Source organism: Balaenoptera ricei, chromosome 8 (assembly GCF_028023285.1).
Source record: "Balaenoptera ricei isolate mBalRic1 chromosome 8, mBalRic1.hap2, whole genome shotgun sequence".
NCBI classification, from domain to species: domain Eukaryota; kingdom Metazoa; phylum Chordata; class Mammalia; order Artiodactyla; family Balaenopteridae; genus Balaenoptera; species Balaenoptera ricei.
This window is the reverse complement of record NC_082646.1, coordinates 101,327,833-101,346,268: the sequence shown is the minus strand read 5'-3', so window position 1 is coordinate 101,346,268 and position 18,436 is coordinate 101,327,833. Positions and strand designations below refer to the sequence as shown.

Below are 18,436 nucleotides of genomic sequence, written 5' to 3'. Positions count from 1 at the left end.
GATATTTTTCATATAAATTATCCTACATAGTGATCTTCTCTTAGGAATTTTAAACAGCTTGGTTTCTAATTCCTTGATTAATGAGTTAGAAAGTAACATATTCTTGAATGTGTTCCCTGCAAAAAAGTGTTATGCATTTGATATTTTACATATATTATTACTATAATTTATATTGCCTGACAGATTTCAAGATAAGTGCCCTAAAAAGAAGTTTATATGAAATATGAGATATCATATAAAATAATTCTTCATTATTTTGGTGCAAAAGATGCTTACTTTTCTATACAATTTCCATGACAAGTTGCTGTCCGACATTTGCCAGATCACTTATCTTGTAAGCACAGCCTCCCCATTCCTTCCATGGCATCATATTCTTTTATATGAGTAACCTCTTTGTCATTTGTGTATATTATCCTTTTCACATCTTTTTATAAGTGGGAGTAGGGAATAGACTGATAAACACATATATGAATTGTATCTTAATAACATTAGGATGGTTCTGATCATTCAGTAAGATCAAGAACTCCCCTGTTTAGCCTTTCCCAGATGTCATATGTTAAGATCTGAGTATCTCATTGATTTTATAGTATTCCCAGTAAAGGTCCCCTAGCCAGGGTTTTAAATCCAGTTATTCAGTAAGATGAAACATGGGGAGTAATTCATATAAAAATTTATAACTTGAAAGAGTTGTCAATAATAGAGTTGGATTCTTTATGGGAGAAAGTAGAGATTAAGGATGAATTGCCCAAGTTTACACAGGAACTTTACACAAACTGCCCCAACCTAGTATCTAGGAATATTATTTTCTAGTTCCACAGTATTTCTATAATTGTCTCTTATAGACCTGTTTAAGATAATCTGTTATTGGCTTAAAATATTATTTGTAACTTTTTTTTAACATCTTTATTGGAGTATAATTGCTTTACAATGGTGTATTAGTTTCTGCTTTATAACAAAGTGAATCAGATATATATTCATATATCCCCATATCTCCTCCCTCTTGCATCTTCCTCCCACTCTCCCTATCCCACCCCTCTAGGTGGACACAAAGCACCGAGCTGATCTCCCTGTGCTACGCGGCTGCTTCCCACTAGCTATCTGTTTTACATTTGGTAGTGTATATATGTCCATGCCACTCTCTCACTTTGTTCCAGGTCTTAATGATAGTTTCTTCATCATAAAATTCTTTCTTTCTTATAACAGATTACAGATGACCAATGGAAGATCAGAATCAGTCAGCAGTGACTGACTTTCTTTTCTTGGGCCTCACAGATCATCTCTATCAGCAGATTGTCCTCTTTGTCATTCTTCTCTTTGTCTATCTTGCCACAGTGGGGGGCAATTTGGGGATGATCATTCTTATATGGATGGATCCCAGACTCCACACACCTATGTACTTTTTTCTTAGCCATTTGTCCTTTGTAGACATGTGTTCCTCTTCTTCCATTGCCCCCAAGATGCTGTGTGATATCTTTGCAGAGAAAAAGGGCATCTCTTTGATGGGTTGTGCCGCACAGATGTGGTTCTTTGGTCTTTTTGTGGCAACCGAATGTTTCCTCCTGGCTTCCATGGCCTATGATCGGTATATGGCCATCTGTAAGCCCTTGTTGTACACACTCGTTATGTCCCAGAGGGTCTGTGTGCAGCTGGTTATAGGCCCTTATGCTGTGGCTCTTATAAGCACCATGACTCATACAATTCTCACTTTTTGCTTGCCCTTCTGTGGTCCAAATATTATCAATCACTTTTTCTGTGATATTTCACCACTGCTTTCCCTAGCATGTGCAGACACCTGGACCAATAAGTTGGTGCTTTTCATCTTGGCTGGAGCAATAGGAGTACTCAGTGGCCTGATCATCACAGTCTCCTACGTTTGCATCCTGATGGCCATCCTGAGGATCCAGACGGCTGATGGGAGGAGGAAGGCTTTTTTTACTTGTTCTTCTCACCTGGCAGCTGTCTCCATCCTATATGGGACTCTTTTCTTCATTTATGTCCGACCTAGCTCAAGTTCCTCCCTACTCATTAATAAATTGATTTCTCTCTTTTACACTGTGGTGATCCCCATGTTGAACCCTCTCATCTACAGCTTGAGGAACAAGGAGGTGAAAAATGCATTCAGTAGGAAGTTTGAAAGGAAAAATTGTCTAGTAAGTAGGTAAAGTAGAACTCTACTTGTGTTGTACCATAGCTGTTGGTGCAGAATGTTTAGTAAAAGGAACACTAGACTAGAAATCAGAAGCTTCGTGTGAGTCTTGGCTCTGTCTGTTCAAGGTGATTTAAAACACAGAGCAGTTCTTAAATAATTTTCTCCTCCAGTCTTGTTCTCTGTGAATGAGAGGGGTTTCAAAATAATATAGAGATGGATTGAGGATATAAATGTGAAAATATACTAGAAGAAACTTAATATTTGTACAGTAGTGGATGTGTGAATACTGTTTAAACCGGACATGAAAACTAAAAGTTATAATGGAAAATTTAATGTACCACAATCAGTGTTAAAGGGCGAATAATAAAACAAGAGAAAATATTTATGCACATGTGCCAAGTGATGGGATAATATCCCTAATATTCAAAGAACAGGCTAAAATTCAGAATCAGAAAACAATAGATAAATAAGCAAACAAAGAAAGAGGCAATTCTCAAATATGGGAATGCAAATTGCCAAAATATGCGGAGAAAACATTCAACATCATGATTGTCCAAGTATATGAAATGAAATTAAAATGCCAATGCAGTGCCTTTCAATGCAGATGTAACATTGATTGTTTTAATGACAATGAAGTTCTTAGTTGGCTATGCCAGACTCATTATTTCTTGTTGGTAGTATGAATTGCTCCATTTCCACAAAGCAATTTGGTAGTTTCTATTTAAAATGATAAATTTATATGGCATTTGAGCTAGAAATCCCTCCATTAGAAATCTAGACTACAGAAATATAAATGCCAATACATAAGATTCCATATATTTCGGTGTTATGTGTAGTGGCAAAGAAAAATAAAATAAATAACCTGAATATCCATCATTGAGAGAAAAGTGAACTTTTTTCCATGTAATTATTGTGCAGCAAATGAAGACTGAATTAGGTATTGCTGGATTGAATTGGAGAGAACTATTCTACTGTTAGTTGAGGGAAAAAATCACATTGAAGATCAGTGTGTAGCATGGATCATTAAGAAAAAGGGCAAAACCTATATAATGAGTAAGATGTAAATGCAAGTGTAAATGAGCATCGAGAGAACTATAAAGGATATATATGTACCTGCTGACAATGATATTTCAATGGGAATGGCATTGGAGGTAGGAAAGGAGAGCTTTTATTCATACACATTTTAATTGTAGCTTATTCATGCTCTCTGGTCTTGCTTGGGCTTGATCTAGATGTACCGTTTTCATCTTTGAAATATTGTAAATTAATATTTTTGTTCATCTCACATGAATGTAAACTGTTTCAGATCATCTTTTCTAATCAGAATGGAAAAGAATTCATTCCTCAGATCACTGACTGTGTATCATGTACAGAACTGGAGATCCATTAAATGATCCCACAAAGGAATAAGACTGCTAGTGGGACTGCTTTTGGAATTTGAAACAGTCTACAGGCATTCTTTTTTTTAATTGAAGTATAGTTGATTTACAATGTTGTGTTAGTTTCAGGTGTACAGAAAAGTGATTCAGTTATATTTGTATATACATATACATATAGATGTAACTTTTTCAGATTCTTTTTCATTATAGGTTATTATGAGATATTGAATATAGTTCCCTGTGCTATACGGTAGGTCCTTGTTGTTTATCTGTTTTACATTTGGTAGTGTGTATATGTTAATCCCAAACTCCTAATTTATTCCCACCCCCCCATTTTCCCCTTTGGTAACCATAAGTTTATCTTCTATGTCTGTGAATCTGTTTCTGGTTTGTAAATACGTTCATTTATATCTTTTTATTTTTTTGGATTCCACATATAAGTGATATCATATGATATTTGTCTTTCTCTGTCTGACTTACTTCACTTCATATGATAATCTCTAGGTCCAACCATGTTGCTGCAAATGCAAAATTTCATTCTTTTTTATGGCTGAGTAATATTCTATTATATATATAAATACCACATCTTCTTTACCCATTCATCTGTCGATGGACATTTAGGTTGCTTCCATGTCTTGGCTATTGTAAACAGTGCTGCAATGAACATTGAAGTGCATGTATCTTTTTGAATTATGGTGTTCTCTGGGTATATGCCCAGGAGTGGGATTGCAGGATCTTATGGTAACTCTATTTTTAGTTTTTTAAGGAACCTCCATAATGTTCTCATAGTGGATGTACTAATTTATATTCCCACCAACAGTGTGTATGTGGGGGGTCCTTTTTCTCCACACCCCCTCCAACATTTATTATTTGTAGCCTTTTTAATGATGGCCATTCTGACTGGTGTGAGGTGACACGTCATTGCAGTTTTGACTTGCGTATCTCTGATAATTAGTGATGTTGAGAATTTTTTTCATGTGCCTGTTGGCCATGTGTATGTCTTCTTTGGGGAAATGTTTATTTAGGTCTTCTGCCCATTTTTTGACTGGGTTATTTGTTTTTCTTTATGTATTAAGCTGTATGAGATGTTTGTATATTTTGGAAATTAATTAATCCCTTGTCGGTCACATCATTTGCAAATATTTTCTCTCGTTCTGTAGGTGGTCTTTTCGTTTTGTTTATGGTTTCCTTTGCCATGCAAAATCTTTTAAGTGTAATTAGGGCCCAGTTGTTTATTTTTGCTTTTATTCCCATTACTCTAGGAGACAGATTGAAAAAAATATTGCAGCAATTTATGTCAAAGGGTGTTCTGCCTATGTTTTTCTCTAGGAGTTTTAGAATATCCGGTCTTACATTTAGGTCTGTAATTCATTTTGAGTTTATTTTTGTTTATGGTGTTAGAGAATGTTCTAATTTCATTCTTTTACATGTAGCTGTCCAGTTATAGGTATTCTTTAAAAGTCAACTGGTTTCTGGAGGGGCTAGACTGCTGAATTAAATGGATAAATAATGTGACTACTTTTTATGCATCCTTTATGTCTTTGGTGGAGGTATTTCTGGATTCAAGTGTCCTGGACTCCTATCATCTCCATTAACTCTAGGAAGGCTAGATCTATAATGGAACTTTATACCACTGAGCTTCTCATGAAACTAGAGTCCCTTCCACTAGTGCTTTTCTTTATTGCTTTAGTGGAAGGAGTATCCTCTCAGAAAACACAGTCACCTGATACCTTCTCTAGTCTTATATCCTTGAGTTAGAAACTGTCTGGCCTGAGTGTTGTTTTCTCATCCTTTAGCATATTAGTGGCATTTAACAACAACCAACTTCATCATCCAATAGTTACCACTGCTCCCCATATTTCTCACATGCTAGAGATAATTGCAGAAGCCAATGCACATTTTTAAACTGTACTCCACCCCAATTCACTGCAGGTGAGTTTTAGTAATTGCAATCCTAGGGCATGCTAATGGTTATGACCACCCCCTCCCACCAGCAATGTACTCTTGTTGCCGTCTGTCTGGTGAGTGGTCTGATTCCAGAATCCCAACCGAAGAATCTGCTGAATTCACTGGTCAAGCAAGTTACTAAGGTAAGCCTACATTCAAAGATGGGAAAAAAACTCAATCTTTCAATAGAGGAAGAGCATGCATTTATAAGAAAGGAGGTAATTAATTATGGTCATATACAAGATAATCTAACAAAAATTGTTAGAATTACAAAACCTAAATGAAATTTAGTACATATATTATAAACAAACAATTAATATGGTGTTTAATATGGTGAAAGCTTGGATTTTATAATAGTTAATTTGCCACCACTTTATCTGAATAATTTCAATAATCTGAATTAACTCAATCTATTTACATATATACTTCAATGAATTTATAATACAAAGAGATATGGGAAACAATTCCCAATAAAATTTTGGAAATCATATTTCAAAAAGATATCCTTTAGAAATGGCTTGCCCTAAGAAATTTTAACCCTCATTTACTTCTTGAAGTCAAGAGAGAACTCTTCTAAGAACAGATCCAACCTCACTAAGACTTGAACTTGTATACAGTCCAGTAGACTGGCTACTAGTCTAAAGGTCAATCCATTTAAGAAATCTTGACCTCAGCTATTCATCAGGGAAATGCAAATCACAACCACTATGAGATATCACCTCACATTTGTCAGAATGACTCTGATCAAAAAGACAACAAATAACAAGTGTTGGCAAGGATGTGGAGAAAGGGAAACACTTGTTTCCTGTTGGTGGGATTGTAGCATGGTGCAGTGCTATGGAAAACAGTATAGAGTTTCCTGAAAAAAATAGAACTGCCATATTATCCAACAGTTTCACTTCCGGGTATTTACCTGAAGAAAACAAAAACTCTAATATGAAAAGACATATGCACACCAGTATTTATTGCAGCATTATTTACAGTAGCCGACATATGAAAGCAACTTACCCATCAATAGATGAGTGGATAAAGAAGATGTGATATGCACATATATATGTGTATATACACAAGATGAAATATTACTCAGCCATAAAAAATGAAATTGTCACCATTTGTGACAACATGCATGGATTTGGAGGGTATTATGCTAAGTGAAATAAGTCAGAGAAAGAGAAATACTGCATGATCTCACTTATATGTGGAATCTAAAAAACAAAATGAGCTAACAATATGAAAACAGATTCAGAGATACAGAGAACAAATGGGTGGTTGCCAGAAGGGAGGGGGTTGGGGGGAGTGGGCAAAATAGATGAAGGGGATTAAGAGGTACAAACCCCCAGTTACATAATAAATTAGTCATGGGGATGTCATATACAGCATAAGGAATATGGTCAGTAATACTGTAATAACTTTGTATGGGACCAGATGGTTACTAGACTTATTATCATGATGATCATTTCATAATGTATGCAAATGTCAAATTACTATGTAGTACATCTGAACCTAACATAATATTGTATGTCAACTATATTTCAATTAAAAAGATCTTCAACTTCCTCATGAAAAAAAAGAATAAATTTTAGAGGCAAGTTCTTTTACAAAGGCAGAGAGTTAATGACCACCAATTTCTTATTTGCCAAGCCTGGTCTTCTCCTGGGAAGATAACAGAACCCTGAAGAAGCACTAGTGGGTCTGTGCCCTCAAAGCAAGGTTGACCCTTCAGTAGTCTGTAGTTTCACACCCTGAGTTTCTCTGAGCACTTCATTACTATTATTTTTTTTTAATTTTAATTTTATTTTGGAGGATATTGATTAACAATGTCGTGTTAGTTTCAAGTGTAGAGCAAAGCGATTCAGTTATACATATACATGTATCTATTTTTTTCAAACTCTTTTCCCATTTAGGTTATTACTGAATATTGTGCAGAGTTCCCTGTGTAATACAGTAGGTCCTTGTTGGTTATCTATTTTAAATATAACGGTGTGTACGTTTCAATCCCAGACTCCCAATCCATCCTTCCCCCCACCCCCCCTGGTAACCATAAGGTTGGTTCTCTAAGTCTGTGGGTCTATTTCTGTTTTGTAAATAAGTTCATTTGTATCTTTTCTTTTTTTAATTCCCCATGTAAATGATACCATATGATACTTGTCTTTCTCTTTCTGACTTACTTCATTTAGTATGACAGTCTCCAGGTTCATCCATGTTGCTGCAAATGGCATTATTTCATACTTTTTAATGACTGAGTAATATTCCATTGTATATATGTAACACATCTTCTTTATCCATTCATCCGATGATGGACATTTAGGTTGCTTCTGTGTCTTGGCTATTGTAAGCAGTGCTGCAATGAAAAAACGAATCCACTCTCTGAATCTAAGCATTCTATCAAAAATGTGAAAGTCCTTCATTTAACAATGCAAAACTTGGTGTCAAGGGACAAGACTACAAAATTTTAGACTTTCCTTGTAACAGTGAGAAAAAAATTTCTCTGTTATCATTTCTATCTTAATGTCATAAGCTTATATGGCAGAAAAAGACCTGGTTTGTTTCTAGAGGTTTAACATGGAAATTTCTAACAAGAAATCTGTAAAATTCATTCTCCTCAAAAATGTCTGTAAGGAATTTGGAGATGAGTATCAGAAAAGAAACAACGACCTAAAATCTGCAACACTGTGTGATATTACTAATGAAAATAATAATTTAAAATCTCCAAAGCAATCTGCTGTTTTATATTTCAATTTACTGCTGGAAGTGTTGCCCTCTTTTTGAACTTTGTCTATTTTCTAAAAGGTTCCTGTTTCATTGTGGTTGTTCTGAGTTGCTACACAATTATTTGCTATTCACCTTTCTTAGACTTCATTAGTATCATCATCATCATCATCCAATGAAATCAGGCTATCAATGTTGTTTTAATTATTAGCAGCAGCAGTATTACCACCATTTATGGAAGATCTGCTTTGAAGCCTATTCTGTGCTAAAGTATTTGCTTACATATTTTACATTTATGACAACTCTGAAAGAGGAGAAAAACAACCAAAAGATATTAATGCAAGCATTTATTAAAAGTGCTGAAATGTGGGGAGCAGCTTAAGATGGGTATTATGCAAGGAGCAAGTAGATGAAAGATTCTAGAAGGCTGATTGGTGAAGGCCACTTAAAGTTTAGTTTTGTTCTGAGAATTGTTCACTGTTCAGATTCTTGAAAAATATGGGAAAATGAGTTATGTTAATCATGGGACAGGATGTAGGAACAGGAAGATAGGACCCCAGATTAACAATTACTAGCTGCTTAATTTGCATTTAGGAATAAGGGGTGAGAGAAACATTTGGAAGCGAAGATTCTTGAGGGATAGCTAAGATTTGGTATTTTGATTTCCTATAAAGGTTGCAATTATCTCTTGAGTCATCAGTTACACAGAAGCATTTCAGACGTTTAGCAACATAAAATACGGGCCTACAATGCTAACAAACACATGAAATAGTATCATTAATAGACCTCGAAATATCTCCCTGGTCCTCACTTATCTTCCCTAGTCCTAACCAGGAAAACAAATTCAGTGAATGTAGCCATTTGTTTAAAGTGCATATGCAAATGTTCAAATGATCTTTATGCATTGGTTCTTATGTTCCACCTTTACAATTTTGTCAGGGTTATAAGCTTGACTGATGGAATATGTGCTAGAAATATTCTTAAAAATTTTAAGTGAAATTGCTCTACCAATGCTGATTTAAGATTTTAGTCAATTTGCCTTTATCATTTTGTTAGCCAGCAAAAAAGCTTTGAAAAGTATGGAATCTTATGTTGAGGGATAACACACAATTAATTCATAAAGATTTTAGTCAATGATTACCCTTGAGGTAATCATGTATTAAAAACCCGGAGAACAGTGACCAATCTCCAAGGCCTTTGATGTAACAATAAAACATACATAAACAATTGCCACTGATTATCCCTCTTTAAGATATTATTAATATTTAGAAAGAAAAATTTACTTGTCAACATTACTGTATGAGTTTGTTTACTTGAACATTGAGTATGCTTCTTTTAACCTGAGACGTATACAGTCATTGAAACCTATATATTGGCATATCTTACTTTCACATAATAAAAAATAGGAGACTGCATTTCTCTCATAGTTTGTTAGGTTTTTTTTTTTTTTTTCTTGTAAGTCTAGCAAAGATGGAGTTCTTAAGTAATCAAAGACCCGATAAAGCAACATGAAGCACAGGAAATTATTTTTATAAGACACAGATTCTTTGTTTCTAGGCACATTACTTAAAAGATAAAGAAAAACCTCTCACAATCTTATTAAGAATAGAACAATAGTCCAAGAAGACTTTGTCCTTTTAACAGATGAAAGAAAATTAAGTTTTAGTTGTACATACGGCAACCTTGTCTGCCATCCCCTAAGCTAGCAGAGTAGTAGACAACCGCACATCCTTCTCTAACCTCAGCTCTTCTGCCAACTTTATAACTCAAGCTTCAGCCTCCAGTTGGGCAACAGTGGCCAAACAGCCCACAGTAGAGACCAGCCCCCTGCGGCAGCCATTCTCTCCCTTCTTTGCCGCAGTGCATTCTCTGCAGTTCCTCAAATTAGCACCTTAGACCAGTCGGTGTTTTGGGGGCATCATTGTACTGATGCGATGTTGTACAACCATCTAACATACGGGTCACCCCTCCCCACACAGAGGTCAGTAGCCAGCTTGGGATTTCCCCCAGCTGATGAAAATCTGGCCATTTCACCTCCCTGCTCTACATCCTTCAGTGACTCCCCACTTGCTTAGAATAAAGCACAAACTCCTTAGGATGACAAAGGTAGCACTCAGAATTTGCAATCTGGCCCCTATCTACCTCCCAGTAATTCCTGCTCCCTTCCCCCACCCTTAGCTAATTGCAGTTTTCCAGATATGTCATGCTTGCCTCTTTCCCAAGGCCCATTTCTTTGGTCTCCTGGCTGGCTCACCAGTTGTTGGTTTGCAAACTCAGGAATTTCCCAGGTGAAATCTGGAACTGACCCCCCTACACAGAGGGCAAGGAGAGACTGAAGAAAGAGGTAGACCACTCCAGACAGGTAGGTGGCAGTTTAATAAGCAAGGGAACTTATAAGGCTTGTCTTGGGAAGCTGCAAGATGAGTGGATCTCTGCACCTGCCTGCCAGCATCTTAAAAGTTTATAAAGAGACCTTAACTGGGTTCAGTTACATATACCGTCCAGGTGACCTCAACAACACCTTACTCTCTCAAGGCTGTGTCCTTGAAAATGACTCTCACAGTGGGGATGGTGGGAAGAGAGTACATTCCAAGGACAAAGGAGAGAGTGAGGAGCCTCTGACTGTCCAGGGCCAGCTCGAGGGTCAATAGCAGTCATGTCCTTTCAATGACCGTGAGGAGCCTCATTGTCCGGGGCGAGCTTGAGGGTCAATCAGCAGTCATGTCTTCTCAATGACCTCCTCCAGCATGGAGTCAGCCATCTCACTGACCATCACCTCATGCACTTTTATCATACTTTTAAAAAAATGTTCATGTTAGAGGGAATTTATCTTGTAAATATAAAAGAGAAGCATGTTCCTATAATAGAATTTGCTTTATCATATTTTTTTCTTATTACTCCTTCCTCTTTAAGTTCAATAAAGTGTCATTTCATTTATTTATTTATTTTTGTTATTGTTTTCCTTATACTTTTGGCTGGTTTCAGGTAGAAGAAAAGGGTAGAACTGCCTTTGTCCTGCCTTCTTTAACCAGAAGTATATAATTTAAATTGCTACATTTAAACCATTATGGATTGTGGGATATCTTTAGTTTATTTTCCACTTCATTCAAAAATACTTATAGAATAGATCTTATTTGCAACTTTCTGAGATAGATACTTCATAGATTACAGACAATTATAAGCCCATGTCCTTGAACCCCAAAATATCAGATTATAGTCAAGATGAGCTATGCATAAAATACTATGGGGGTTGCAGGAGTGGGAGAACACATCCCTCTTAGGGGATCAAGAGAAGCGTTCAGAGAAAGTGGTGATTGTGGTCATCCAACCTGTCTGTATTACTTTCCCATTGCTGCCCTAACAAATTACTACAGACTTAGTGGCTAAAACAACACAAATTATTTTAGAGCTGTGGTTCAAAAAGTCCTATGCAGATATCACTGGGCTAAAATCACAGTGTTGGCAGGATTGCATTGCTCCTGGAAGTTTTGAGGGAAAATAAATTTCCTTGCTTTTTCCAGATTGTAGAAGCTGCCCACATTCCTCGGCTCATGGCCTCCTTCCTCCATCTTCAAAGCCAGCAAAGTTGAATATCTCTGACCATTTTTCCTTAGCTACATCTCTCTTTGACCACAGCCCAGAAAGGCCCACTAGATGTTCTCATCTCAAGGTTCTTAATTTGATTACATCTACAAAATCCCTTTTGCCATGTAAGGTAACATATTTATATATTTCTGGGACTAGAAGATGGACATTTTTGGAGACCATTATTCTGCCTACCATGCTATCTCCTCAGATACTATATTTTCTTCTCTCCTCTATGAACCTTCATTCCAACTACACTGAGTGTTCCCTCCTTCCTGCCTCTATTTATCTCCTTGCTCCTACCTGGAATGCCTTTCCTGTTAACTTCAGATAATCTCAGAATTGTTTGTCCTTCCAAACTAAATCCTTTCATGAAACTTTTCCCAACCATTTCAGCTCACAATTATCTTCCCTTATTCTAAAGTCCTGTGATATGTTTTGCCGTGAACCAAGCAAATGGTACTTTGAACTGTAGGTTTTCTTTTTATTCCTAGGTCTTGTTTCCACAACTAGGCTGTAGGTTCCTAAAAATAATAACTGACATTAATGAGCACTTACTTGGCGTGTACTCTTGTAAGTGCTTTGCATTTAATAATTCATCTAATTCTTCCAGTGTGAGCAAGGTATCATTATCATCCCCATCTTACAGGTGAGGATACTGAGGCACAGATAGTTAAGAACAAATAAAAAATAGACAAAAAAGCAAAAAAAACCACTTCCTCAAAGGGACAAGCCATGGAGCTGGGATTTGAACCTAGGCTTCAGGATCCAGGCAGAATACTACTTCATCCTAGCTGGTGCTCAGCTGTTTAGCACATCACTCTCTATGGATGGAAATGAGGGTCTGTTTTTGCAAGGAGGATCTCAAAGTGGAAAAAAGCATTATTTTTTCAGGAATCCTCTATTTGAGAAAAGACATTATTTTTGAAATAAATTTGGCACAAATGCCAATGATATCACTTTAATTTTGTCCCTTCAGTGTACATTTTTGAGTTTTTAGTTCTTCAGAGACCTGGCTTTAGAGTAGTTAAAACTATGAGGAACATGCGTTCCTTATTTGTGCTGGACCTGAGTTAGTGTTCAGGATAAGGTGCATCTCTTGACCATCAGCCTCATCAGCTTGAAGGCTTATCTTCTTTACCAAGTGCTTAAGGTATCATGCCTGTTGTGGAAGCTCACTACCAAGAAGGAAATTAAATCTTCCAAACTGACTTTCTGATAAAGACTGAAAATCCCTGGGTTTCGCTATTCATCTTGAAGCAGTGAATGGGGAAACAAAAAATTCTCTTAAAGAAGTGAGTATTCCATGGTTTGGATAAAAAGAAAATTTAAAATTTGGTGGAAAGACTTAAGATGAATTTGGCTTTTGGGAATATAAACTCACCACCCCAAGTACTCCAAAGAGAATGGTCTTTGGTGTTTAGTCCAGCTTTTCAGGACACCAAACAGCTAATTTTTTGACCTTTTTCACCTGAATTTGTTCTTTATTTTTTAATAATATAGAGGTAACGCAATGTCCAGGAAGAATTCTAGAGTCATAGATGCTAGAAATGGAAACGGCATAGAGATCATTCCCCTTATTTGCAGAAGAGGCTGTGTGTCCTATTCAGGTTCACGTGCTGAATAGTGGCAGGTGTAGCATGCTACCCTCACCACACACACTTACCTGGAATGTCCATAAACATCTACCACCATTTCCTGCAAGTTCCAATATAACTTTAGAACTGTTTCAGACATGAAATTAAAGCAATATTTTCACCAACCACTTCAGCTCACAGTGATCCTTCCTTCTGAAATCCTGTGGCATGTTTTGTCTTGGACCAAGGAATTACTACTTTGACATGTAGAGGTTTTTTTTTTTTTTCTTTCTAAGTCCTGTCTCTCCAACCAGGTGTAAATTCCTAAAAATAATAACTGACATTATTAGTTGACATTTAATAAGCAATTGCCTTGTGAAAAATGGATCCTATAGATATTTTCTCAAATTATAATAATAAAATAAAAAGACATGAACATTATTTTAACTACTGTTTTGTACTCTGCCATTTCAAGTTCCACATCTTAATTATTATATCTTCAAAATGTGGTATTTTTTGTCTTGTTTAAAGAGGGAACTGAGTTGATTATAAACATGATATGAAACTAGGATTTTTCTTATGGATATTCATACACCTTGTGCTTCTTACTGTAATTTTAAACAGCTTGATACCTTCTTCCTCAATTAATGAGTCAGAAAAATAATATTTACCTAAAAATTGTGCCTAAATAAAAATGTTAAGCATTTGACATTTTACACATTTTATTAATAAAATAGATGTTACCTGTTAAAATTTTGTCTTGAATATGTTTCTAAATATTATAAAATTAGGGGAAATAATTTTATTATTTGGATTGAGTATATTCATACATTTATAAAAATTATAAGTAGAAATCACCTAGAGATGAAGTCAGATGAGCTTATGGCAGATACTTATTTTTTACATCGTTTCCATAAAAAGTTGCTATGCAGTATTTGACAGGTAAATTAATCTCAAAGGAAGGACATCTCAGTCCCTCCCAAGGCATTATATTCCATTATTCAAATTATATGATTGGTGAAATTTTCTTCACACTATTTAACCTCAATCTTAAATCCTCTGTTCTTCCTTGTGCCACTTCTATCTTCAGAATGGTCAAAGAGTAAACAAATCCAATCTCTATTTGCAAGACAGTCCTCTATAAACATAAATATAATTGTCATGTGTTATAACATTATCTTCTTCATGCTAAATGACCCCTCTGGCATTTGTATACATTTCCTTTTCTAATCCTTTTATAAGGGGAATAGATTAATATACCCAGATATGAATGTTGTTTTCATAACATCTGAATGGTACTATTCATTCCATCAAGACAGGAACTGAAAGGGCTTTATTCCTGTTTTGTTTAGCTTATCCCAAATGTCTATTATCAGGATCTAAATTTTCATTTGTGTCTTACAATATCACTGGTAACTGTATTCCTAGGTGGTGTTCTTATCTGATCATGCAATAAAGATGAAATACGAAGACTGAATCTCATTTCAAATACAGTTTTAGAACCCAAAGGAGTTTTAGATATTATAGTTAGACTTTTGGTGGCAGAGGGTGCTGAATCCAAAAAGACCAAGTATGAATTCTCCAAGTTTACATGAGATCTGTGCATAACTGACAGGGTCTACTACCCAGAAATACTGTCAACCAGTCTAACACTATTTCCATAACTGCCTCCTATACAGATTTTTTTAAAAACCTGTAATTAGTTTAAACGACTATTTTATATGTGCTGATTGATTTTTTTTTAAATACAATATATTTTTTATTTCTTATAAAGGTTACAAATAACCAATGGAAGATCAGAATCAGACAGCAGTGACCAAATTTCTTTTCTTGGGCCTCACAGATCATCTCTATCAGCAGATTGTCCTCTTGTCATTCTCCTCCTTGTCTATCTTGCCACAGTGGGGGGTAACTGGGGATGATATAGATAGATCCCAGACTCCACATACCTATGTACTTTTTTCTTAACCATTTGTCCTTTGTAGACATGTGTTCCTCTTCTTCCATTGCCCCCAAGATGCTGTGTGATATCTTTGCAGAGAAAAAAGGCATCTGTTTCATGGGTTGTGCTGCACAGAGGTAGTTCCTTGGTTTTTTGTGGCAACTGAATGTTTCCTCCTGGCTTCTATGGCGTATGATCGGTATATGACCATCTGTAAGCCCTTGTTGTACACACTCGTTATGTCCCAGAGGGTCTGTGTGCAGCTGGTTATAGGCCCTTATGCTGTGGCTCTTATAAGCACCATGACCCATACCGCATTGACATTCTGCTTACCCTTCCGTGGTCCAAATATTATCAATCACTTTTTCTGTGATATTTCACCACTGCTTTCTCTAGCATGTGCAGACACCTCGATGACTAAATTTATGCTCTTCATCTTGGCTGGAGCAATAGGAGTACTCAGTGGCCTGATCATCACGGTCTCCTACGTTTGCATCCTGATGGCCATCCTGAGGATCCAGACGGCTGATGGGAGGAGGAAGGCTTTTTTTACTTGTTCTTCTCACCTGGCAGCTGTCTCCATCCTATATGGGACTCTTTTCTTCATTTATGTTTGACCTAGCTCAGGTACCTCCCTAAATCTCAATAAAGTGATTTCTCTCTTTTACACCATGGTGACCCCCAAGTTGAACCCCCTCATCTACAGCTTGAGGAACAAGGAGGTGAAAAATGCATTCAGTAGGAAGTTTGAAAGGAAAAAAAATTTTTTTTAAGGTAGATAAGATGGATTTCTAATTGTGGTGCACCACAGATGTTGATTCAATTATGTGTGGTAAAAAGAATGCCGGGCTGAGAATTAGAAAGTCTTTAATTCCTGAGTCTGCCAATTCTGAGGTCACTTATATACTGGAAATATTTTTATATTGTTTTTTCTTCAGTCTTCTCCTTTGCAAAATGATGGGGAATATAAAAATTTTACATATATATTGAAGGTAAAAATGTAATATATGCCATAAGAAAATCCAGGAGAACATTTATGCGTTCATTTTTTTTAACATCTTTATTGGAGTATAATTGCTTTACAGTGGTGTGTTAGTTTCTGCTTTATAGCAAAGTGAATCAGCTAGACATATACATATATCCCCATATCTTTTCCCTCTTGCGCCACCTTCCCATCCTCCCTATCCCACCCCTCTAGGTGGTCACAAAGCACCAAGCTGATCTCCCTGTGCTATGCAGCTGCTTCCCACTAGCTCTCTATTTTACATTTTGTAGTGTATATATGTCCATGCCACTCTCTCACTTCATCCCAACTTACCCTTCCTCCTCCCCGTGTCCTCAAGTCCATTCTCTACGTCTGCATCTTTATTCTTGTCCTACCCCTAGGTTCTTCAGAACCTTTTTTTTTTTTTTTTAGATTCTATATATATGTGTTAGTATACGGTATTTGTTTTTCTCTTTCTGACTTACTTCACTCTGTATGACAGACTCTAGGTCCATCCTCCTCACTACAAATAACTCAAGTTCGTTTCTTTTTATGGCTGAGTAATATTCCATTGTATATATGTGCCACATCTTCTTTATCCATTCATCTGTCGATGGACACTTAGGTTGCTTCCACGTCCTGGCTATTGTAAATAGAGCTGCAATGAACGTTGTGGTACATGACTCTTTTTGAATTATGGTTTACTCAGGGTACATGCCCAGTAGTGGGATTGCTGGGTCGTATGGTAGTTCTATTTTTAGTTTTTAAGGAACCTCCATACTGTTCTCCATAGTGGCTGTATCAACTTACATTCCCACCAGCAGTGCAAGAGGGTTCCTTTTCTCCACACCCTCTCCAGCATTTATTGTCTGTAGATTTTTTGATGATGGCCATTCTGACCGATGTGAGGTGACACCTCATTGTAGTTTTGATTTGCATTTCTCTAATGATTAGCGATGCTGAGCATTCTTTCATGTGTTTGTTGGCCATCTGTATATCTTCTTTGGAGAAATGTCTGTTTAGTCTTCTGCCCATTTTTGGATTGGGTTGTTTGGGGTTTTTTTGGTATTGAGCTGCATGAGCTGCTTGTAAATTTTGGAGATTAATGCTTTGTCAGTTGCTTCATTTGCAAATATTTTCTCCATTCTGAAGGTTGTCTTTTCATCCTGTTTATAGTTTCCTTTGCTGTGCAAAAGCTTAAGTTTCATTAGGTCCCATTTGTTTATTTTTGGTTTTATTTCCATTTCTCTAGGAGGTGGGTCAAAAAGGATCTTGCTGTGATTTATGTCATAGAGTGTTCTGCCTATGTTTTCCTCTAAGAGTTTTATAGTGTCTGGCCTTACATTTAGGTTTTTAATCCATTTTGAGTTTATTTTTGTGTATGGTGTAAGGGAGTGTTCTAATTTCATTCTTTTACATCATTTATGCATTCTTATATGTGGGAAGGCATTTTATTCCTACCCAGAAAAGCAAATGTTATAAGGGAAAGATCAACAGAGTTCATTAATAAAGGTTTCATAGACCTTGTTAAAAGCTGAACAATGGAAAGTGAGAGAACAATTGTAGAACAAGTGACTCACAATGAGTTAATGTCCCAGTAAGAACATATATATATATTTCCCAACATTTATATATATTATATACATTTTCTACATATATATATTTCTCTACTGTGTTTCATATATATATATTAACAAATGAATAGGCAATGACACAACTGGTAATGTAAATGGCCAAAAATACAAATATATATAAAACTTGCTCAACCACTCAATTGCTCAAGTAAATTAAATGAAAATGACAATGCAATCCTTTTTTCCATCTATCGGATTGGTGAACATTAAACTGATTATATGCACTGCCGGTAAGGTCACCATTTGAATATGGATAGCAATTCTATACTTAGTTCCTGTAGCTAAGTGTGAATAGCTACATTTTCAGAAAGTAATTTGATGATTTCTTTTAAACTGCATATGATCTTTGACCTAGCTATCTTACATTTGTAGATCTACGCTATAGAAATATAAATACCAGACACAAATATTGAGGCATCATTTGTAGGGAGATAAAAGGAGACAACCTGAATTTGTATCATTAGGAGAAACAAGTATTCTTTCTATGAAATGTTGTGCAGCTAATTATAAAAAGAATGATTTAGATATT

At 36.1% G+C, this 18,436-nt stretch overlaps 1 protein-coding gene and 1 pseudogene across 1 annotated transcript; both read left to right on the top strand.

Moving 5' to 3' along the window:
- The first annotated feature begins 1,217 nt into the window (after positions 1 to 1,217).
- LOC132369971 (olfactory receptor 5G3-like) lies at positions 1,218 to 2,162 on the top strand. Its single transcript, XM_059929691.1, has one exon. It carries the CDS (start codon positions 1,218 to 1,220, stop codon positions 2,160 to 2,162), a length of 945 nt encoding a protein of 314 aa, XP_059785674.1.
- Positions 2,163 to 15,134: 12,972 nt separating this feature from the next.
- On the top strand, positions 15,135 to 16,061 carry LOC132370221 (olfactory receptor 5G3-like; annotated as a pseudogene).
- Positions 16,062 to 18,436: the final 2,375 nt, after the last annotated feature.

What these genes read in the sequence shown, in the direction of transcription:
- LOC132369971 (XM_059929691.1), top strand. Translation starts at nt 1,218, where the DNA reads ATGGAAGATCAGAATCAGTCAGCAGTGACTGACTTTCTTTTCTTGGGC.